The sequence below is a fragment of the Lactuca serriola genome, chromosome 4 (genome assembly GCF_051521515.1).
Source record: "Lactuca serriola cultivar US96UC23 chromosome 4, Lser_US96UC23_V15, whole genome shotgun sequence".
Taxonomy (NCBI): Eukaryota; Viridiplantae; Streptophyta; class Magnoliopsida; order Asterales; family Asteraceae; genus Lactuca; species Lactuca serriola.
Genome location: NC_136411.1, coordinates 143,987,919 through 144,013,747, shown reverse-complemented (window position 1 = coordinate 144,013,747; position 25,829 = coordinate 143,987,919). Strand labels below are relative to the sequence as shown.

Below are 25,829 nucleotides of genomic sequence, written 5' to 3'. Positions count from 1 at the left end.
AAAATAAATTCATAATTAGCCAATGCAGTCTAAACTAGAGTTGTAGAGCATAATCTCACCTTCGCGCCGATATAAAGAACGTTGAAAATGGAGTTCGTATGCGAAAGTTATGAATTTCTGAAGTTCGGGGCGCGAAACCCCAAAACTGTCAGATACCACGACGTGTCAAGCAGTGCCACGATGTGGCCAGTCTTCTGACACCTCTGGGAGTCCCCCATATGCAACTTGCGATGACGCATGCAGTGACGACCAAGCCCACGACGTGGAAAAAGGTGCCACGACGTGGCAAGGGCCAGTTTTGCCCTATAAATAGATTTGAAGGGCCAGCCGTGTTTGGTTTCTCATTCTCTCATCTCTCGTGTATTGCATCGATTTACGTGAAAAGAAGTACCCCCGAAGCCCCGATATCAACCCCGAGACCCGAAGCGAGTCCCGAAGCCCGAAGATCCCGAGAGGTGCAATTCCCGAGCCGAAGCGCTGCCCGTGAGGAGCCCGGTTTTTGTGAAGATCATCAAGATCTACCGAAGAATACTACTTCTGCAAGTCGTAGTGCTGTCTGATCATCATCTGATTAAGTGAGTGTATAGTCCCTTTCTCAAACACTATTTTAATACAAGTATTGTTTGAATGTATTAAGTATATGTTTTGTGTGACTATGTAGTTACTTTCTTCTAACTCATAGATAGGAGTTATTTTCTATGAGATACGTGTAATGTGTATGTGTCTCATCTATTATTTGGAATGTGTATTGGATGAACATACTATAAAGGTTTTAAACTATGTATAAAAGTGTATATTTATATCTACGAAAATGTTGGGTGGAATATGGGTAGATGGGATAGTTGGTGACTATGGAGTTAGCGCCTATTGTATAAACCTTGGTGACTATGGAGTTAGCGCATATTGTTAAGTAAACCTTGGTGACTATGGAGTTAGCGCCTATTGTATAAACCTTGCTGACTATGGAGTTAGCGCCTATTGTATAAACCTTGGTGACTATGGAGTTAGCGCCTATTGTATAAACCTTGCTGACTATAGAGTTAGCGCCTATTGTATAAACCTTGGTGACTATGGAGTTAGCGCCTATCGTATAAATCTTGGTGACAATGGAGTTAGCGCCTATCGTATAATCTTGGTGACTATGGAGTTAGCATCTATCGTATGGATCCTGGTGACTATGGAGTTAGAGCCTATTGTATAAATATTGCTGACTATGGAGTTAGAGCCTATTGTATAAATATTGGTGACTATGGAGTTAGCGCCTATTGTATAAACCTTGGTGACTATGGAGTTAGCGCCTACTGAGTAAACCCTGGCAACGATGTGACTTCGTGCCTATCTCTTAGGTCAATCCTTAGGAATAAAGGATAGATGATTCTTAGGGAAGATCCTTAGGATAAATGGAGGTAATGGGGATGGGTAATTGGGTTGATTGTTTGATGATTGAATATATATATATATATATATATATATATATATATATATATATATATATATGATATAATATTGTGGGTTGAAAACCCTATATGATCACCAGGCTCCCAAGCCTGACCCACTCAGTTTTCTTTGCATTACAGGTAATGACACAAGAGTATAAGTTGGTGGACTTGACGACAGATTTTGGAATAGAGATCAATAGTTATAAATAATTGATGTAAGGTCTATTTTATACTGTTTATGCTTTTGTTCTGTATCGAAACATGACATCCCGAGGTTTTATTATTAAATGAAAATACATTCTCTTTGAGAAATGTTTTGATAAGTTATTGTCATATCTTGTTTTGGGAACAAATTCCGCAACCGTTTTCTTTAAACGATTACTCTGATTTTATCAAACAAAGCATAAACAAATCGGTCTTTTCTGGCCGTGAAATTGGGGATGTCACAGTTGGTTGGTATCAGAGCATTAGTTTAAGCGAACTAGGAATTTGTAGAATTTCTCGACTTAAACTTAGAATGCTAAGTGGTGATTGTGAGATGAGTGTCTACCATATTTTAAGACACGGGCACTAGTATATTTTAGGAATGATGCCTAAAATGCTTTTATGTGCTAAATGTTATATGTTTTCCATATATGCTATTATTTGTTCGGATCTATGGTCTGTTGCCGACCGGATTTGGAGACCTTATGTGTTTAGGATTCTAAGCGTTTGATACGATATTAGAACTAGCATGTAAACGTTTCGGAGTGATAAGGAGATTTTTACATCTATCGTAAATAAAGCTTTCTTATCTTAAATTCTCGCCCTGTGCACCGAATGTCTTCTTGGATGTACAAAGCGTTATGGTGAAGAATCGTAGAGAATTGAGTATATGGAGGAATTGAGAGGCTTATGATAGTGAATGATACCTATCGGAAGATATCATACGAGTGATATCTTGCCTTTAGAATATGTCTAGTAAAATAAACGGAACGTTTAGAGGAGTACGGTATGTCTAAGGTACACCTTCAATTGGCAGGATGGTGGAACGATTGGTGTAATTCTTGAAGTTGCCCATCGTCTGGAATTTCCATCACCAACCGACTTGAAGTAGAATTGATGATTGAAGATACGCATGGAAGAAGTCCTACTAGAGTCTAGGAAATTTTTTATGAATAATTGGACACATTCATATGTGTTAAATTGTTTGGTGATTTTAGGACTTGGGGACTGCGAGACAATACTTGGGATGAGTATGAGTAGGTGTGAATAGTAGTAGAGATCTATACTACTAGAAGCATAGGACTCACGCTTGGATCATGGGAAGTCTCAAGGTTACCAAGAAACTAGTAATTGACTCTGTTTTATTGATGTATGTCATTACCCTTGTTTCGGTAGTGGCTAGTAGGAGGATGGTTATTCCGACCCTAATGGTCATATCAAATTGAGTCCAACTACGATGAGAGGTCATCGAGACTCGACCCATCGGTCTGTTACAATAGATAAGGGAATGTACTTATCCTAAGAAGAAGAAGGAATCCTCAAAAAGGATTTATTTTGTAACTCGACGATTATGATTGTAAGTCCAACATAGTACGAAGAGCAGATGCAGGATTGAGCATCAAGGTTATTACTTAGGATGGAGAGATAACTTATGGAGTCAGTATACGAATCCTATTTCGTTGATGATTCCGGGACGTAATCATCCTAAGGGGGAGATAATTGTAACGCCCGTAGACCAGGGCTAGTCAATTTACAGACGATAAGCGTCAAAAATGACTTTTTTAGGAAAAATTATTAAGAAGCATTATTCTTAACTAAGATGTAGTTTATGTTATGGGGTTTCCGAATATATATAGAACGTCGAAATCCGAGTTATAACGAAGAAGTTATGACATGTTGAAGTTTTGCGACACAACAAGCACGACACAACGCGACGTAAATAGTGAATTTACGTTAGAGCGATATTTATCCAAAACCATCTAAATGAGAATTGAATATCTCATCGATAGTAGTGCAACGACGGAAAGACGGACGAAAACGGACGTCATACGAAGGAGTTATGAGTTTATAACGAAGTTTTCCTTTCCCGACCTACTAAAAATAAGATACAAGTAATATAATTATAATATATTAAAAATAAAGTCAAAATTAGCCAATGGAGTCTAAACGAGAGTTGTAGAGCATAATCTCGCCTTCGCGTCGATATAAAGAACGTCGAAAACGGAGTTCGTATACGAAAATTATGAATTTCTAAAGTTCGGGGCGCGAAACCCCAAAACTTTCAGATACCACGACGTGTCAAGCAGTGCCACGATGTGGCCAGTCTTCTGACACCTCCGGGAGTCCCCCATATGCAACTTGCGATGACGCATGCAGTGACGACCAAGCCCACGACGTGGAAAAAGGTGCCACGACGTGGCAAGGGCCAGTTTTGCCCTATAAATAGATTTGAAGGGCCAGCCGAGTTTGGTTTCTCATTCTCTCATCTCTCACCTGTATTGCATCGATTTACGTGCAAAGAAGTACCCCGAAGCCCCGATATCAACCTCAAGACCCGAAGCGAGTCCGGAAGCCTGAAGATCCCGAGAAGTGCAATTCCTGAGCCGAAGCTCTGCCCGCGAGGAGCCCGGTTTTTGTGAAGATCTTCCAGATCTACCGAAGAATACTACTTCTGCAAGTCGTAGTGCTGTCTGATCATCTTCTGATCAAGTGAGTGTATAGTCCCTTTCACAAACACAATTTTAATACAAGTATTGTTTGAATGTATTAAGTATATTTTTTTTGTGTGAGTGTGTAGTTACTTTCTTCTAACTCATAGATAGGAGTTATTCTCTATGAGATACGTGTTATGTGTATATGTCTCATCTATTATTTGGAATGTGTATTGGATGAACATGCTATACAGGCCTTAAACTATGTATAAAAGTGTATATTTATATCTACGAAAATGTTGGGTAGAATATGGGTAGATGGGATAGTTGGTGACTATGGAGTTAGCGCCTATTGTATAAACCTTGGTGACTATGGAGTTAGCGCCTAGTGTTAAGTAAACATTGGTGACTATGGAGTTAGCGCCTATTGTAGAAACCTTGGTGACTATGGAGCTAGCGCCTATTGTATAAACCTTGGTGACTATGGAGTTATCGCCTATCGTATAAATCCTTGTGACTATGGAGTTAGCGCCCATCGTATAATCTTGGTGACTATGGAGTTAGCATCTATCATATGAATCTTGGTGACTATGGAGTTAGAGCCTATTGTATAAATATTGGTGACTATGGAGTTAGCGCCTATTGTATAAACCTTGGTGACTTTGGAGTTAGCGCCTATTGAGTAAACCCTGGCAACGATGTGACTTCGTGCCTATACCTTAGGTCAATCCTTAGAAATAAAGGATAGATTATTCTTAGGGTAGATCCTTAAGATAAATGGAGGTAATGGGGATGGGTAATTGGGTTGATTGTTTGATGATTGAATATATATATATATATATATATATATATATATATATATATATATATATATATGATATAATATTGTGGGTTGAAAACCCTATATGGTCACCAGGCATCCAAGCCTGACCCACTCAGTTTTCTTTGCATTACAGGTAATGACACAAGAGTATCAGTTGGTGGACTTGACGAGAGATTTTGGAATATAGATCAGTAGTTATAAATAAATGTTGTAAGATCTATTTTATACTGTTTATGCTTTTGGTCTGTATCGGAACATGACATCCCGAGGTTTTATTATTAAATGAAAATACATTCTCTTTGAGAAATGTGTTGATAACTTATTATCATATCTTGTTTTGGGAACAAATTCCGCAACCGTTTTCTTTAAATGATTACTCTGATTTTATAAAACAAAGCATAAACAAAATTGGTCTTTTCTGGCCGTGAAATTGGGGATGTCACACCACATGAGGAATAAAGTAAAGATAAATAAATAAGGCACAAGCAAGATAGAAGTGGATTTTACAAAAGGGAGTTGTTTGAAGAAAGCGTACCCCAACCAACAAATAAAGTAGTTCTAGAAAGTACGTAGGAAAATTTGCAACAACGTTAGAGAGGAGACATAATGAGCTCAAAGAAGTAGTGGAAAGAATAAGTGCTAGCATGAAAACCGCATTCAGAAACCAACAAGCATCGACTCTTAACATTGAAAATCAACCTAGTCAAATATCAAAGGTGTTGCAAGCTCAATTTCCAGGAACCATGTCGAGCTACACTAAGGAAAACCCCAAGAAAACATAGAATAAAGGAGTCCATATAAAGATTCCATAAAGTATCGCTAGCGGGAGGCAACCCGACTTTCGAGTTGTGTTTTTCGTTCATTTCCTTAATTTTGTGTTAGGTTCATTTTATTTTTGTTGGGGCTTATTATGTTGCGTCTTAGGGCTTTTTGTATATATCCGGATTGGGCCTGTCCATCCGTGATTATCTCTTAGGGTTAGACTATATATATGCATGCATGTATGCATTATGGTTAACACGTCTTATTAATTACGATTGAGTTTTGTAACCCTAAACACCTCTACAGTCGAAGTTCTTAATCGAGCTCTTCTGAGGTGTTGAAGCATTAATCATTCAATGTCTTCAAGCCATATTCTTGTTCACTTTACGTACTTTCTTGTTTGCGCACTTAGAATCAATCGATCCTGATAGAACTTTGTTCTAGCAATTGGTATCAGAGCAGGAGTTTGTGTGATCAATAAACATTCCTTCTGTATCCAGAATTCCTTAGGGTTTCCGCTTTTATCGTATAAATAACAACTCGTCTTCTTTGTTTCGAAGGAAACTTTGTTTTAGATAAAACCCTAATCTCGAGTTTAACAGTCTGATTCTAAAAACTCAACATGTCTCACGATGATTCGCAAACAAATCCCATCAACATCTCAAACAACATCGGATCTACAACTAGGATACCCATACTCTATACTCAAGACTATGAAGTATTGGCGCTTCACTTTGAAGATTATGTGATCGGTTCTGAAGATCATGGCTATCTCATCTGGGAAGCCATCACCCTTGGACCATTTGTTCATTCGGGAACGAACACTACTGTCAAGACTCAATAGGAGTACAACAAGCTGGTAGCAGATGAACAGAAGATGCCACAGGATGAGAAAGACAAGTTGCTATGTAATGTGAAAGCCATGCGAATGATAAGATTCGCCTTGCAATCTGACACCTTTCGGTTAGTTGGTTCATGCACGACTGCTAAACAAACCTGGGACAGGTTGAAAGAACTCTATTCAACTGATGAAGATCTGGAACACTCAACTCAAACCTTGTTATTGTCAGAATTTGGCATTTCCATACAGAAACCAGAGGAGAAACTCGTACAGACGTTCGATCGGTTCAATCATCTCCTTAGCAGAATGGTCAAGCATGGAATAGAAAGAAAGTTAATTGAGAAAAAGGTGACTTTCATGAACGAACTAAGAACCGAATGGATGGCTGTGGTCTCTACCGTAAAAGCGCATGAGCAGTTCAAATCTTACTCGCTTGGAAAACTTGTAGGAATCCTTAAGTCCCATGAAAGTGAAGTAACCAAAGAAGCGAAAGTGGTCTCTGGTATGGGATCACTGGGTCTTATATCAAAAGGAAAGGGTGTTGCAGAAGAAGAAGAAGAGTCAGATATGTCTGAATATGACCTTACAAGCGAAGAATATGCTATGATGGTCACCAATCCAAAGAAGTTTGCTAGAAGAAAATTTCCTGTCAATAAGAACCGAAACTGGCAAGGAAGTTATAGTTCTGAGAAGGAGAAGGATGAAGCGAAGATCCCCACTCAAAAGACTGAAGACAAGAGTAAGAGCAAACTTGCAAGAGACTCGGGATACGACTGTAACTACTGCCATGGCAAGAACCACTTTGCCAAGGATTGTATGTTAAGAAATTGGCTGAGAAGAGAGACAGGGAAGATGATGAGGCATATTACATGCGCAAGCTGGAAGAGATCAAGAACAAGAAGACAACTAACGATGCAAATGGTGCGACGAATGCTTTAATTGTGCAGGAAAAAGCTAATGAAGATGAATTCGGTGGCGTGGAAGTATGGTCAACCGACTCGATGGTGCATGGTCCTTTTGGGTTGCCTTCACCAAAGCAACTTGATAGGATGAATTATGGAGAGAAAGGATTAAATATGATTTATTAATATATTATGGGAATAATATATTAAAGGAGAAATCATATTGTTTAATTAATATTAGTCAAGAATTAATTAGTAATTAGTTTTGTGGCTAAAAGAGATTAATTAAACTTAAGGGACTGGAATTGTAATTATAAGATAATTGCAATTTGGGCCATGGATTGTCTTAAATCAAGAGGTGGACGAATTCTTATGGGAAGCCCATAAGGAAATCGTCCAAGGGCTTGATTAAAGGAGTCTATGGGTTGCTTAGGGCTTAAGCAACCAAATTAGGGTTTCCTTGTTAGATAACCCTAATAGCCTCACTATATATAGAACCCTTAAGGCTCAAAAACGTGGCTAAGCTTCTTTCTAGGGTTTCACACGAGTTTTGGCAGCCTCTAACCTCTCTCCTCTTCAACCTCTTGCTTATGGTGTTTGTAAGCCATTGGAGGAGTGATACTTGTGACTCTAAGCCTTCCAAAGTCAATTTAAGGAGATTTGGGATTGTTATTGCTACATAACAATCAAGGTAATATCATAAACCTAATTATATGTTAATATTGATTTCCATATGCTAGAATTAGGGTTTATAGTCTTGGATTCAAAGCATGTACAATAGAGAAACCTAGATCCAAGCATTAGGGTTTGTATGAGCACATTGGATGTTCTTAGGACCAAAACCCATCAGTGGTATCAGAGCCTAGACTGGTTTCAATTGTATTGATGCATTACATGTTCAAAAAATTCGTTTTGTGGGTTTCTGGAGGCTGGACTCGCCGAGTCCATAGCTGAACTCGCCGAGTCCAGGCTTGACTCGACGGGTCAACTCGTCAGATGGAGGTTATCTCGGGATTTCTTGTTGTTTTTGCATTGGGATAGTTACCTTATCATGTTAGATCAATATTAATCCGATTATATGATATATTTGACTATAATTTTGATCTAATTGAAGATATTTATCAATTAATAAGATAATTGATTCCTTATAAGATAATTGATTAATTATTTTGACTAAATTGATAAATTGTTTTGCAAGAAATCATTAAACAAATCAAATATGGATAATTATGTGATTAAATGTTAATTTAAAATTTTTTTTATTTGATCCTTGGTGTTATGAAAAGTTTCATATTTTTCCCTTTAGGTTTTATAGTTTAAATTTGAACCCAAAAGTTTTGAAATTTAAATAGTTGAAACCCTTATGTTTTGAAAAAGGTTTCAAAACTTGCCCTCAAGTTTTGGAATTTAAAATTTTGATTAATAGTTTAATTTTGATGTGTATTTAAATTCTAAACTCTAATGTTTGAAATGTTTCAAAACTTTCCCTCAAGTTTTGGAATTTAAAAGTTGATTAAAAGTTTAATTAGGAATGTTAAATTCTAAAACCCTAGTATTGTTTTGAAAAAGTTCAAATCACACCGTTATGGTTTTATTAATTAATTAAGGTGTATAATTAAAAGAGGTTTAATAAATCCATAAAAGTTTTGGTTTACAATTTAATTGAATTAAAGGTATAATTGTTAAATTTGACCACCTAATATTTTAAAAGTATAAAATACACCCTATACTATATATAACATTAAAAGTCTAACATTATATATATGTATGAGTAAAAGTCAGTCTTACCGTTAGTAGGCCTCATTCAAGAAGCTGGTCTATGAGGGGTGTTTAAGGAAATTGCCTCTAAAATGGCGATTGAATGGGTATCCACTCTTACCCACCGCAAAGGGTGACTCAAAGTTTGTCATAGTTCGGTGGAGCGTGTGTGGTTTACCGACACATTGAATAGGTGACTGTAACATGTGAGGGCACCATGTAAGTTTGCATGGTTATTCACACCCGCTTTGTGATCCTCAGCATCCCAGTCACAAACAAGAGGGGCATATCGAGATTTAAACATGCCATTGAAAGTTCAATGAATCTCAAAGGATCTAGGAGTTTTCATAGATTTAAAACTTAAATTCTTTTTCGTTTTTCGTGGTGGAAATTAGTGAATCATCATTCACTTACCTTCAAATATTCTGCAATTAGGGTTACAGCATCCCTCTCACGAGTTGTAGAATATTGTGTTGGGTCCTAGCCTTAGTATCTCATTTGGGTGATTTAGTAAGGACTCAATCAATCAACTAACTTGAATTCGTTTTCTCCCGTATTGTAGATGTCAAAGTTCGACAACTATGGTTTTCCCAAATCCCGTGGAACAAGCATTCCACATGAAGATGATATTCCACGATTCGATCGAGGAACAAGAGATCATACTTCACTTCCTCCTCCTCCTCAAATTATTCTCCCTAACCCACAAGTTCAAAGGCTTGAAAAGTTCAAGATCATGGCAAGTAAACATAAAGAAGGAAAGCCGGTGTGTGCACACGTACTAGGGATGAAGTCACACATTGATAGGTTAAGAATGTTGGGATCCGTTGTCTGTGAGGAGATGGCTGTTGATTGGGTTCTTCAGTCACTTCCGAACTCATATAGTGAGTTCGTAAGAGAGTACTATATGATGAACCGCGACGTGAGCCTTATAGATCTCACCTATATGCTTATTGCTGCTGAATCAGCAATGATTTGGCGCAATAGAAAAGCAAAGTTGATTGGTGAATCTACCTTCGAGACCCCTATGGATATAGACAATGGCAACGAAAGATGTGCTATGATCGAAAAGTTTGATCACAAGAGAAAGGCAATGTCTGAAGTAGTTCCATGTCATGTTCCAAAAGAGTCAATTTGCTTTTATTTCCAAGAGAAAGGGCATTGGAGACGAAGCTGCCCTATTTAACTAAGAGATCTAAGAGATGGGAGAGTCAAAACGTATGGCTTTGCCTTAGGTAAAATCCATTGACTAACTCTTTTAAGCTTCTATTCTAGATTCTTAATACATAATTAATGTGATAAGATTACAATTGATGTTTTGTAGGATCGAAGAAAAGAAAGGGAGCTTAAAGGAAGAAGTGAGCAGAATCTAACCATGAAGGAATGGATTTCGATCGTATTTCTCGAAAATTCGATTCTTAAGCTACTACCTAGAGTTAGAGTTAGATTGCTAAGAAAGATGTATTAGCATAAGTTTTTCAATGAATTGCGTTGTAAGGACAAATTTTTCCGCAATAAAATAAATTTTGATTTTTAAATTTTATTTATTTATCCTTTCAATGGCGTGTATGAAAAATTGATGTTAAAATGTTTCTATTATTAACAATAATGGATTTGGTTCTTATTATGTTATTTATGGAAAGTTGAGAATTTACCAAATAAGGAGAGTTTCTCATTGCCCAAAGTTTCAATTGGACAAAAATTTGGAATCACGCAACTTGGTTGCACGATGAATGAGAAATTTCATATTTGGAAATTAGACAAATTCATTGACAAAGTGTCAAGTGAAGGGCTAAGAGATCGAGCACACAATGTTGCGTGTTGATCAAGTCCACCATAAGAGTAACAATGTTATTTGTCATGATTTACTAGAGGTTTAGTAAATATGATTATACTTACAAGATTAAGTGTAATTCTGAATTGATTAAAGGGTTTAGATCAATAGCAGAACGAATAAGAAGAATCAAGTAGGCAGAAAGATAAAAGTTTCTCCATTCTAAGAAGATGGGAGAGTACCTTTTATGCTTTATGATAGGTATTAATGATTAAGAACCATATCTCAATTGATCCTCTAAGTGAGTCTTAGTACAATTGTATGTCTAAGAAGAGGAATCAGGAATTCAAGAAATGGTTAAATCAAGAAGTCAATCATACTTCGTTCCGAAAACAAGTCTTAAAGTTAAGATTGTGACAATGAGTGAAAAGTATTAAGAAGGTTTATAACATTCATCAAATGTGGAAAGTTGGGATGTCTTGGATAAGACAAAGACCAACTAGGACCAATTTATGAAGAGTTTTGATAAAAGCTACACTAACTCTTGAATATTTGTTTGTCAAGAAATGGTTATTGACAAGAGAATCTTATATGTCAAGGAGTCAGTGGGAGTCTTAATGGTCTTGAAAGGTTTCAAGAAAAAATCAAATAAACCTTATCGATCATCACTAGCACACGAGTTGAGGTTTACAATCTATCGTGCTGACATTATTTTGTTTCTGTGCCAATCCAGTCGAGTTAATTATGCATGTGAGTCCTACGAGTTCTCATTTGAATGCATAAAAGGCAAAGACCTTGATCAATGAAAAGTACATTGATAAGAAAAGGTGAGCTGCTTAACTACTTGGAAGACATGGTGGGCAGCTGTGCTACCATAAGGCAAGAAATCGAGATTAAGAAAGTTTGATCCATATGAGTTTGAATTTGTCGTAAACTTTGGTTTTGACAAATTCACATGGATAGGAACAAATACACCGTTTAAATCTAAGTGTCATAAGATTTCCTCCTTCATGAAAATGATTGTGAGGAAATGCTTTCACTAAGAAAGATTTTAGGAAGATAGTGATTGTAAAATTGCATTCTTGAATTCAATTATGGTTACGGTATCCCTTTCCATGATTTGAATTGTGAGGTTTGGCAATTGTTTACACACACATATAAACTATCTAAGGCAAAGGTGTATAAGTTCAAAAAGCCTTGATAAAAGGTTATTAAAGCATTAAGTATTAGAAACATGGACTTAAGAAATTCAATAGGTATTGTTTTTCTGAAAGTTAAGATGTTTATGAATACTTGTCGAAGCTAGTGGGAGCATAAGTGTTATGTTCATAATAATCATCATGATAGTGGGAGCATAAATGTTATGATTGTATGATTATTAAGGCACGTATTGCAAGTTGGCAATATTAATTATAGAAAACAAGAGTTATACCTTGCAAAGTCGTAAGGGTTGTAAAGTTGTTTTGCTATAATTAAGGGAGAGAATATTATGCTTCATTTCAATTCTAAAGGATTAGGTTGAGAAATGTTATTAAATTTAGTCAATGGTACTTAGTGTGTTCTTAAAATTTCAATTATGATTACGGCATTCCTCTTCACAATTCGAATTTTGAGAACATAGCAAATAAAACATTGTGCGTCGTGTCCCATACAACTTCATCATGAATAGAAAAGATTCTATTAAGAATGAGTTGTCATATGGAATATATGGAAGTGTGTCCATATTGGGAATTGAATATTGAGAAATCTATGACTAGATTAGAAACTTCTATGCAAAAGGATGTTCAAAGATAGTACTTTGAGTGAGAGACATCACATCTATGCAATTGTCTTGTAACAATCTCTGATAGAGGACTTTGTAATATCATTGGCAATAGTCTTTGTGACTTTAGTGCAGTGACATTACGAAAGGACAATTGCATAAAATGTTAGAATCTAGCATGTTCTATAAGTAGCGAGAATTTGATATTCTTTCACTTATGGAAAAGGATTTGGAATTGTGAAATGAGAATGATTGGAAATGTGCTCAATTTGGTCTATTTCACAAAGTAAGAACCATAGGTAAACATTGTGTGCATGCTAAGAGCATGGGACAAGTGTAATAATTCAAGTAAGAAGTTGATTACCCGAAACGAAAAATAATGAGTAATCGATATGGTGATAAATAAAAGGAGTTTTATTTATACTCAAAGGTTTGAGGCCATATGGGATTAGTATTATTCTTGTGTTTCACATTTGCATGTTTTGACTTCCAGAATAATTGAATTTATTAAGAATAATCGAATTATTCGAACGGGCCATAGTCATTCATATGTTAGAAGTAGATATGAATGAAGACTATCGTGAATTTGTGTGTGGATTGTCTATAAGGTATTAGACATAAGCAAATGTTTGCTGCAACATTCATGAGTGCTTATGAATATGATTTGAGCATTGGATTAAACCCACACTCACTTGGATCACTCCATGGATTGTGTCACGAGTGATTGGTGAGATGATAACATCTTATATTCTTAAAACTGAGATGTGTGAGTTGTATCTTACAAATCGGTTGCACATTGATAATATGTAAATGCACTAGTAACTTGGTGTTATAAAACATATTGTTGTGTGTAATTCGGTGAGTGAGTGCAAGCAAGCATTGTATCAAAGTTTATCCATTCCTTTTATCTAAGGTAGGATAAAAGCGATATCTTTGGGCCCCTCGATGATTTAGTGATGACAAACATAAATGCTCGGCCGGGCTAGGGCTAATTTGATTTGTTCAATTAGTCAGTCGTCATAAATCGGGAATCGAGATATAGTACAAAGAGAATGATTTGAAATCATGTCTCATATGATATCTAGAATGGAGGAATATATGATCCCTTATCTAAGGACACACGTATCTGATATGATCAGAGTTAACAGCGGCTTTGGAAAGCTACGATTGCAGATCAGGATCTGAAGTCGTATGCAGAATAGTTGTTAGACTTATCCAAGTGGGAGACTTTTGGATTAGTGTCTAAGTCCATAACTATTTTGGTATGTACTTGACCCGATGGTGCATGGTCCTTTTGGGTTGCCTTCACCAAAGCAACTTGATAGGATGAATTATGGAGAGAAAGGATTAAATATGATTTATTAATATATTATGGGAATAATATATTAAAGGAGAAATCATATTGTTTAATTAATATTAGTCAAGAATTAATTAGTAATTAGTTTTGTGGCTAAAAGAGATTAATTAAACTTAAGAGACTGGAATTGTAATTATAAGATAATTGCAATTTGGGCCATGGATTGCCATGAATTGTAATTATAAGATAATTGCAATTCTTATGGGAAGCCCATAAGGAAATTGTCCAAGGGCTTGATTAAAGGAGTCTATGGGTTGCTTAGGGCTTAAGCAACCAAATTAGGGTTTCCTTGTTAGATAACCCTAATAGCCTCACCATATATAGAACCCTTAAGGCTCAAAAACGTGGCTAAGCTTCTTGCTAGGGTTTCACACGAGTTTTGGCAGCCTCTAACCTCTCTCCTCTTCATCCTCTTGCTTATGGTGTTTGTAAGCCATTAGAGGAGTGACACTTGTGACTCTAAGCCTTCCAAAGTCAATTCAAGGAGATTTGGGATTGTTATTGCTACATAACAATCAAGGTAATATCATAAACCTAATTATATGTTAATATTGATTTCCATATGCTAGAATTAGGGTTTATAGTCTTGGATTCAAAGCATGTACAATAGAGAAACCTAGATCCAAGCATTAGGGTTTGTATGAGAACATAGGATGTTCTTAGGACCAAAACCCATCACTACTGCCATGGCAAGAACCACTTTGCCAAGGATTGTATGTTAAGAAAATTGGCTGAGAAGAGAGACAGGGAAGATGATGAGGCATATTACATGCGCAAGCTGGAAGAGATCAAGAACAAGAAGACAACTAACGGTGCAAAAGGTACGATGAATGCTTTAATTGTGCAGGAAAAAGCTGATGAAGATGAATTCGGTGGCGTGGAAGTATGGTCAACCGACTCTGAGGATGAGGAAGTAAGAAAGCCCACTCATGGAAGGGCTTATGTAGCAAAGGAAGAAAGTTCAGCCGGGAAGTGCTTAATGGTCACCACTGGATCATCAACCGAACGTGCAGATGAAGAACCGAACCTGAATGAAGACAAATGCTTCGTGGCAAAGCCCGTCAGTGAGCAGATCAACGACTGCGATCGGTTGATCAAAAAGGTACAATCCATCCTCGATTCACTTAAAATTCCATTAACTAATTATGAAGAAGAATTAAATGAATTAAAATTTAAATTCTCTAACTTAAGTGGTAGTCTCATGCATACTCGCTTAGCGAATTCTAATCTAACTCACCAACTCAGCAGGGTGTCTTCAAAGAGTGAGGAGACAAGGATGTGGATCGAGTTGAAGGAGGCGGAATTAGTTAAAGCTAGGGACGAAAGTTTTTATTTACAAAAATACAATTTGAAAATTTTGAAACAGAGAAATGTTTTTTGTTTAATTGCTAAGCGTTTATACACTAATATAGCTCAATTGCATTTAAGCTGTGAGATAGGAAAGAAAATTCATAAGATGATCTTGCCATTTCTTGAATTCAAGGAAGATGAAGTAATAGTAGAATGCGAATCAATAGTATCATCAGAAGAGACGTCCATGTCATACAAAATTGGTCTGGACAAAATAGAAACCTTCATAGATTCAAAAGAACACAAATGCATGTTAAAAAAAAATTTAGATGAAAATGATAAATTGAAAATCAAATCGGATACTATTCACTCATTTGATCAATCCAATGCCAAACTAACTTCTAAAAGTAAAATAGACTTAGATAACGGATCTGAAATTGATGAGATGAGTGAGATATCTGTAGAATACGTATTTGATTGCTCTAAGTTTACGAAGAGCGAAACTGAGAATGAGAAACCATTAATCTCAGAAGATTCGGTTGAATTTGCTCGTCTAGCAAAGGATAAGGAAAAGAAGCTCAAAGAAAAAGTTGTGGTTTATCAAAAGGTTCAAACCGTGCCATATCAAGTATATGCAACTGAAGGAGTTACTCCTAGACAAACCGCAGAACTAAGAGTCTTGGTAGAAAAAGATAATGCAGAAGGATGCGTAGATTTCTTCTAGTCTGCTCCCATAGATAATGCAGACGAAACTGTAGGCTTATCTGAGCAAACCTCCTGGAGAGTTAAAGGAAGATACGTAGCTGAACCCTTAAATAAACCCTCGGGCTCTGACAAACCAAGCATGAGTGGAACCAAGGACATTCCTATAGAAAAGAGAGAAGAACCGAAAGCTCCAGTCAAAACAACCGAAACCCAAAGAGAGAAGCAAAAGGCAAGCTTCAATATGCAAAAATCACAGAAGGAACTGGCTGAGCAAAAACGCTTAAGAAATCAAAGATATGCTAAGAACTTGAATGAGCGAAAGAGTTACTGGAATTCAGAAAATTCCAACTATGTTCCTCTAAAGAAGATCTCAGAGGACAAAGGAAAAGAAAAAGTAAAAGACGAATTCAGCCCAAGTTCTTACTATTCCAAGTCTAAGAACCGAAAATCCACTTTTGGTCCTCAATCTAGTTTCAGTCCTAAGTCGAGTTTTGGTCCCCCTAACAGTTTTAAACCCAGTTTCGGTCCTCAATCTAGTTTCGGCTACAACAAACCTCAAAGCAAAGCAACTTTCAAAGGAAACGTAAAGCTAATTGCTGATACCAGGAACAATAATAAGCAATCATCAACTAGTCCTAGGAGTCAAAGGCCATCAAAAAAACTAACCAACGAATTCAAATTTAAACAAGATAAAACAAAAATTAAGGTATATACAATTAAAAGAAAAGATCAAACCACATTAATAAAAAGAACATACTTGGTTGATATTTCTACTGCAATTCCTTTTTATGTGAAAAACTCACAAGGACCCAAGCAACTTTGGGTTCCTAAATCTGTTTAAATTTACAGGTAATGAGTGACGAGCAGTTCGACAAAGAATGGTACATAGACAGTGGCTGCTCACGTCACATCACAGGAAGGAAGGAAGAACTAAGAGAATTCCGTGCGCTGAAAAACGGTGGCTGTGTGAAATATGGGAATAACTCTTTTGGAACAATCAAGGGATATGGCATGATAACATATGGTGACTACACGATTCGAAAAGTGGCTTACGTAGAAGGTTTGCAACACAACCTCATTAGTGTGTCACAATTAGTTGTGGGCTCAGGTTTAAAAGGATCATTCGATGATGAGGGCTCAGAGATAATCGAGAAACAAACCAAGAAGGTTATGTTGAAATCTGAACGTAAGGGAGAGATGTATCCATTAAATCTCAATCCCATACGAGGAAAACCGACAATATGCTTGCTAACAAAGGCAAATACAAATGATAGCTGGTTGTGGCATAGACGACTATCGCACCTGAACTTTAAAGACATTAGTAAGTTGGTGCTTGGTGATCATGTTCGTGGACTTCCTCTTCTCAAATTTGACAAGGACCATCTGTGTGCAACATGTGAAATGGGAAAACAAAGCAGAAAGAGCCACCCTACACGAATCAACACAAAGATAGCTGAAGCTCTTGAACTCTTGCACATCGACTTATATGGACCTTCGGCTATTGAAAGCTTTGGTGGAAGTAAGTATATTCTTGTAATTGTAGATGACTTTTCGCGCTTCACCTGGGTTTTCTTTCTTAAACAGAAATCCGATGTAACTCCCAAGCTGAAAACATTGATTAAGCAAATAGAAGTACAACTGAGGAAAACAGTAAGGAATATCAGAAGCGACAATGGTCTGGAATTCAAGAATAATGATTTTGACAGTTTTCTGGCTGATAAGGGAATAACTCATAACTTTTCAGCACCTTATACACCACAACAGAATGGTATTGTTGAAAGACGGAACCGTTCTTTGTCTGAAGCAGCCAGAACCATGCTAAGTTTTGCTTCACTTCCATTATACTTCTGGGATGATCTTGTTGCAATTGCGTGCTATACTCAAAATCGGTCCCTATTGAACAAGAGATTCTCAATTACTTCATATGAGATTCTGAACAACAGAAAGCCGAATGCCAAGTTCTTCCACATTTTCGGTTCAAGGTGTTTCATTTTCAACTCGAAAGAGAACCGAAATAAGTTTGATGTCAAAGTCGATGAAGGAATCTTTCTGGGTTACTCACTAACGTCGAAATCGTACAGAGTAATGAATAAACGCTCAAAATGAATTGAAGAAACTTATTATGTCACCTTCGACGACAGCTATATGAAGAAATTCCAAAGAAAAGAAAGTGATTTGGGAGTCATTTTTCCAAAATCAGGACAAGTCTCGGTTCCTATAGCCAACTTGTTTGAAGAATACATGCGCCTGTTTGATGAACCACAAAAGGTAGCAACCTCATAAGCGAAAGCCACAGATAACAAAGTTGAAAATCTTTAGAAAATCATAGATGAAGCTGCTAAAGAGATGGAAAATGAACCTCCAACTGCTAAGAGCAATCCACCATTACACGGGGAAAGTTCAACAACCATAGAAACAAACAAAGCATCTTTCGAGGGGGAGGATTCAGTTTCGTCTCCATCTCATAAAGGCTCGGAAAAAAAGGAAAGTTCGGCTCAAAATTCACCTATTGGTAGTACAAACGAGGGGGAGAACTCTACTCCCACAGGGATTGCAACCTTAAGTGAGGACATAGGTTATACTTCATCAGTCGAGGGGGAGAAAGAGGCCGACAGAACAACTGATGAAGGCGAAGGTGACATATCTGAAGTTGAAGTAGAAGTGAATGCTGAATTGGATCCAGTATATGACCCGAATTATCCTCCATTAGTGACATGGACCAGAGACCATCCCAATGAACAAATAATTTGTGAAACATCTGAAAATGTTCTCACACGGTCTCAAATAAAGGCGAAACAAACTGCGTTATTCTTTAAAGTTGAATTATGTATGTTTAATTCATTTGTTTCAAAGATCAAACCAAAAATTGTAACTGCCGCACTTGATCATTCAGATTGGGTCCAGGCAATGCAAGACGAGCTTCATGAATTTGAACAAAACCGAGTTTGGAGGTTGATTCCTACACCAAAGGATGCGTCTGTTGTTGGATTGAAGTGGGTTTTCAGAAATAAGTTAGATAAAGAAGGAAATGTCATTCGCAACAAGGCTCAGTTGATGGTAAAAGGATATTGTCAAGAAGAAGGGATAGATTATGAAGAAACCTTCGCTCCGGTACCTAGGTTGGAATCAGTAAGGATCTTCTTGGCATATGCAACTCATAAAATCTTCGATGTTTTCCAAATGGATGTCAAATGTGCCTTCTTGAATGGAGAATTAGAAGAAACAGTCTATGTTGAACAACCACCTGGGTTTGTAAACGAGGAATTCTCGATCATTGCTATGTGCTAGATAAAGCAGTGTATGGATTAAAGCAAACACTAAGAGCCTGGTATGAAACCTTAACTCGTTTTCTAAAAATGTCAAAATTTAAGCAAGGTTCGGTTGACTCTACCTTCTTTCGAAAGAAAGAAGGCGAACATCTAATGATTGTTCAAATTTATGTTGATGATATCATCTTCGGCTCTACGAATCCTAGCTTAACAGCTGAATTCAGAAAGTTGATGGAGACTAAATTTGAATTGAGCGCAATGGGTCCAATTAATTTCTTTCTTGGTTTAAACATTAGACAGGGAACAGAACATATATTCATCAACCAGGAGGCTTATACTAAGACCTTGCTGACAAAATTCGGAATGACGGGCGACTCAAAAGTAAAGGTTCCAATGGCATTTGGAACTAAACTAACACCATCTCTGGAAAAACCTGCTATTGACATAACAAAATATCGTTAAATGATAGGTTCACTTATGTATTTAACGGCTAGTAGACCAGACATTATGTTTTCTGTGTTATTGTGCCAGGTTTCAAGCTAATCCAAGAGAACATCACATGGTTGCCGTGAAGAACATATTCCGTTACCTAAAGCGAACCCCTTCACTCGGTCTCTGGTACCCTACAAGATCTGGATTCTTCAGTCAATCTTATTCTGATGCTGATCTAGGAGGATGTGGACTGGACAGAAAGAGCACCACAGGTGGATGCCAATTTCTTGATGGAAAACTTGTTAGCTGGCAGTCCAAGAAGCAAACTTGCGTGTCATTATCCACAGCCGAAGCTGAGTATATTGTTGCAACCTATTGCACTTCTCAAGTAATCTGGATTCAAAGTCAACTGAGAGACTATGGGCTAAGCATGAAGAAGATACCTCTTTATTGTGACTCAGAAAGTGCGATAAGGATTTGTCACAATCCGGTGCAACATTCAAAGACTAAGCATATTGCAGTTAGATACCACTTCATTAAAGATCATGTTGAAGATGGGAACATAGAAGTACACTTTGTCCGATCTACTGATCAATTGGCCGATATATTCACTAAGGCATTAACTGAAGCACTCTTTAACATAATCTTACAAGGCTTGGGTATGATGGAAGCAGACTCGGTACCGAATCCTCAATCTTATCACTAAAACTTAGACAAGCGAAATGGAGTGACCGCTCGGTCTATTTGGGCTCCTCAAAAAATTTTTGGAACCGAAATGCACCAATCGCTCGGTCTATTTCGGCTCCTCAAATTTTTTTTGGGAACCGAAATGCACCGATCGCTCGGTCTATTTCGCTTCATTCCACTAAGATAAGGTTTCAGTTGTATTTTGTTTCTGTTTCTTTTCTTGTCTTTAAATTGTTTAATGCTTATTTAAACCTTTTTCTTTTTCTATTTTTATTCTTCTTCAGAAAACTTCAAAAATTCAATTTTTTTTTCTGTTTTTATTATTTTTCAGAAAACTTCAAAAATTCAAAAATATTTTTTTTTCTGTTTTTATTCTTTTTCAGAAAACTTGAAAAATTCAAAAATATTTTCTTTTTCTGTTTTTATTTTTTTTGTGTGTGGTATATTTGTTTGTTCTTGCCTCATTTCAATCCCAAGGATACACGTAGAACAGAAAATGGAGCTGGTACAGGTATAATGTGTACTTTATGAACTAGTTAAGGGTCCCTAGAAGCATGCTGCTGCATGTTGACTCAAGCCTCTACGACCTAGAGCAAGGCCTTAATGGTTCGATCGAATCCTATTGTTTCTTCCCAAACAGGCAATTCTTATTTACTCGGTCTAGAGCTACCTTACTCTTCTCATATGAGTTAAGAGTTCCACTGCTTTGTCCTCCTATATAGCAGAAGGTACCTTCATTTCTTTCACCATCCTCAAACCATTCTCTATCTACTATCGGTTCACAATTGTAACCCTTGAGACTCTCGGTTCTTACTATTGAGGTTTATGGTTGCACAACATCTGTGTTTATGATCTTAGATATGTATACCACGTGCTGAGTGAAACCCAAAATTCAACACCCATAATGAATTAACGGTGAATTTCTATATTCAAGAACTTACTTGGTACCAAATGAAATCTCTTTTATTTGCGAGGTCTTTTATAAATTTGTCTATTGCTAAGACTATTCTTCCGATAAAGATCCAATTTCTTTTTCTGGGATTTCTATACACTCTTTTGTCATCACAAACTAACACCTGCCTACTTGTTCAACAGACCACATCGGTCTCACAAGTACTTCCTCCGACACTCGGTCTTATTTTAAGTATTGATGTTCGGTTGAAGATAAGCCACCATAACCCTATGTCATGAAAAGAAGCCTTTCAATATTTATTAACAAACACTTGATCGTATTCTCGGGAATCCACACAAGCACTTTGAGTCTCTCTTGACTTCGAAGGAAGTGATTCTTGCCCGAAATCCTCTGTTTTTTTTGTCTAATTGTCAGACATCACTCACAACCCATACACATTTTCTTTATTACTTTATCTTTTGTCACTCTAATGCACGATTTTTTTTAATTTTCCTCATTCTATTGATGATATGTTTGAGTATCTTTGTCATCTAGTGAATCAAGGGCAATTCATGTTCCGATGGTACATCGAGGCGGTTCTGATGTCATTGTAATCTCAAGTTTACTCATCTGCATCATATAACAAGAACAAGGAACGAATATATTTCCAAATTCACAACAAGAAGGCCTCAATTTCCAAAGGGAGGTTTTGTTCTTTACTTCATCTCGCAGTCGATTCTTCGGTGGTTTCTCCTGAATTTATCACCACAGCACAAATCTTCTCCATGATGTATGAAATGGGTTATACTGATGTCTTGACAACCATTGCCAAAGTCAAGAAGTCTTGTCTACCATCTCAGTGGAATGGTCTTCTCACTTTACTGATCAAAGGCTTGGCAGAATGTAGTGTTGGATCAGATGGCACTAGCATGGGGTTCCTGACTATTCTCTATGGTCTGTATACTGGTATAAACCTGGACTATGGGTCAATCATATGGTCTCAGGTTGTACAGAGCCTGAACACTTCCACTCGTCAATCTGAAATCTCCTGTGGAAGGTTTTGGACCATTATTACTTGACGGGCCATTGATACTCTGGAAGTTCCTGTGATGAAGGATACTCTAACTGCGTCAATTGCAACCTTCCATACGAAGAAGATCATCATCTCCGACCCAACCAAGTTTCATCACTATGGTTCCATTTCGGAGACCATGTACCGCAGTGTTACACCGCACCGTAAGGTGATGGCCGACTACAACAAGCTTCATCCCACAAAGCAGAGAGTTCTCACTACCGAACAACAAGCTGCTTTAGAAGCTCTTGACAAGCCGAGTAACTGCGGCAAACGGGTGATTACAAAGAAGGAGATAACCGAGCATAAAACTTCTAAGTCTTCCAAAAGCAGGAAGCGAAATTCAGAGAAAGAGAGTTCTTCTAAGCCAAAGAAGATTAAACGAATGGCACGAAAACCTAAGGGTCCAACTCCTCCACATTCTGACAATGAAGATGATGATGAAGCCGAATCTCCACATATGTCTCCAAGAGGTAATACTCCACCTCGATCTCCTACCCCAACTCAAGAAGTCAAGATTCCAACTCCACCTCCATCGCCAAAACAATCACCTCCTAAACCATAAGATGTTGAAATTCCTACTCCAAACCCTTCCCCAAAACAAACAACCCCAAAACAAACAATTCCGAAACACCCACCTCCAACACCGACACCAAAAGTTCCAGTTTCGGTTGTTCCCACTTCTATAACAGAAACTTCTCTACCACCTCCGCCAGTTTCTTTTGTTTCTATTTCCACAACACCTTTCTCTACTCCCATCATTACCCCAGTCACAACCACTACAATCCCTGAACAAACAACAACGGTCAACGTATCTCATGCGGGGGCACCTACTGTATCCGAAAAACCTGTCATCACTATACCTCTCACGCCAACCCAATCAACTGATTCATGTGCTACTCTAGGAGGCGACAATGATGAGTATGACTCCACATACTTTAGTCCCTATCAGTTACAATCTAATGAAGATACTGAAGCTCATATTCACCGCCAACACTTAGATAGTATTTATGAAAACTTGGATACATTGCTTGCTGATACTAAAGCCTATGGAGGGGTTGTTCTTAAAGCCTTTATGGAGACAGCTATAGAGCAATATACAAAAGCTATGGATAAATCAACCGATGCTGTCAAAGAATCGACTTTAGTTTGCAAGAAAGCTTCTGCTGATGTTACTGAAGTTATTCGCACCACACACACCTTTTTAGATTCTTTGAAAAGGCATGCGGATATGAATGTTGCTACAATTCGTGAATCGGTTGACTCTCTTTCCCAATCCTTAAAGGAAGAACAAACGAAGTTTGAAGACGTTCCTTCCTCAATGAAAGCTGATAATGCCTCTCTCATTAGTTTGGTTTCCTCCAAACTGGATTCCCTGCATGTAGACGTTGCCAAAGGGGGTGCTCTAAAAGAAGAAATTGCACGACAAGCCTCTACGATTGCAGTTCAGCAAGTCCAACTTGCTCAGGCAGAGAAGGAAATTTCGTTGTTGAAGACCGAAAGATTTGTCTTTCATAGTTGTGTCAATGATGTTAAGGACATGTTGACCAATATACTTGGTGCTCATGATCGGATTCTAACTCTCACCATCCGCAATCATCCCACAAGCAAACTGCTTCCCGCCCTTGCTATTCTTCATGAAATGAAAGGTGTTTCGGAGCCTTTTATTACTCCAAAACAAGGGGAGAGGGATCTCAGAAAGAAGTTATCACAAAAGAACTGAAGGATAATGTAGCTTCATGTTCTGGCCTAACAGAAAAGCTGAAACAGATTGTACATGACAGCGATAGTGATGACACAGATGAGACTATTGTCGATGCCCTGAAAAGAAAGAAAAGGGATAAAGAGTTAGATGAAAATTTGAAGATCACAAAGGAGGCTGAGGAAACAGAGCTACAAAATAAAGAAACCGAAGATATCTTACAATGTAAGAAGGCTCTATTTCCTGAATGGACTCAGGATGTGTTGATCAGTCAAGCAATTGAATCACCGAGTATTTACTGGTTAGAACCGATTGCTTCGTTTGACTGTGACAATTCCAAGGAATCACAATTTGATATGCCGATTACAAGGAAGGCATTTACTTTTAACTTTTTTGACTCAACTGTTAAGGTTCCCTTTCCAAGTCCAAAGGTTGACCGAGAGCTTATCGAATGGTACTTAAAATATGGTCAACCTCAATATCTGACATGGAGTGCACAAAAGATTGTAACTGTCAAGGTATTGAAGCCGACTCCAGCTGGCAAGTTTGTGAACGTCCATTTCAAGGTTACACGAGGGACTGCAAACGCTGTTTTGCTGATATCACTGGCTAACCTTCCCAATCTCAATCCACACGATTCGATTTTGCTAGTCAACATTCTGCTCAATAATTCCAAGGAGTATGAACCGATTATAGAACATTTAAAAAGAATGTTGGGATCCTATATTCATGAAGTTGCAACAATGGATCAGGAGATAGCAAGAGTAATGAATAAGAAGCCGATGTTTAAGCCTACTCAAAAGCCCGGTGATGTGAACAAGATGAAGATTGGGAAAATTGACTGAACTCATTTAACTGTGATGTTTACGAAGGATGATGCTCATAAGTTCTTGTTCGCTTTGGTAGATAAACATTTGTTTTCTACTGACTGCTTGGAGCACATCATCAATATGATACATCGGTGCAAGCAGAATTCGGATGCTGATAAGAAAATTTTTACTGATATGCTTTGGTGGTATATCACCTTTCGGTACCATCTGTTAGCTATCATACCAAGAGTGTTAGAGACGGTGAAGAAGCCCTCAGTTCCTAAACAAAGTTGAAGTCTCGGTCCCAAAGACGCAAAGGGGGAGATTGTTGGGGCTTATTGTGTTGCGTCTTAGGGCTTTTTGTATATATCCGGATTGGGCCTGTCCATCCGTGATTATCTCTTAGGGTTAGACTATATATATGCATGCATGTATGCATTATGGTTAACATGTCTTATTAATTACGATTGAGTTTTGTAACCCTAAACACCTCTACAGTCGAAGTTCTTAATCGAGCTCTTTCTTGTTTGTGCACTTAGAATCAATCGATCCTGATAGAACTTTGTTCTAACAATTTTAACTAGTTTTCATGCAAAATTCTATCATTTAATATATATATATATATATATATATATATATATATATATATATATATATATATATATATATACACACACACACACACATCGAGATATATACAATTTGCAGAGTGAACTCCTAAACCAAAATTAAACCCTAATTTAGTTGATATTCATGCAACGATGATGGCCGGTCGCGCCATGATTTGAAACGAGAAGAATTTATAAATTCTGATTTCCATTGTTTAGATTTCTCCATCCTCTAAATTATTCTAGCAAAAAAATCAAAAATTTTCTATTTCTCCTAATCCAAAGTATGAAAATCTACATCACTTTATTAAT

At 37.3% G+C, this 25,829-nt stretch overlaps 1 protein-coding gene across 1 annotated transcript; it reads left to right on the top strand.

The window, feature by feature from the left end:
* Positions 1-16,185: 16,185 nt before the first annotated feature.
* LOC145098883 (uncharacterized) lies at positions 16,186-19,858 on the top strand. The gene is made up of 6 exons (XM_079036476.1): positions 16,186-16,462; positions 16,963-17,579; positions 17,631-18,028; positions 18,188-18,314; positions 18,366-19,103; positions 19,847-19,858. Exons 1-6 carry the CDS (start codon positions 16,186-16,188, stop codon positions 19,856-19,858), a joined length of 2,169 nt encoding a protein of 722 aa, XP_078892602.1.
* Positions 19,859-25,829: the final 5,971 nt, after the last annotated feature.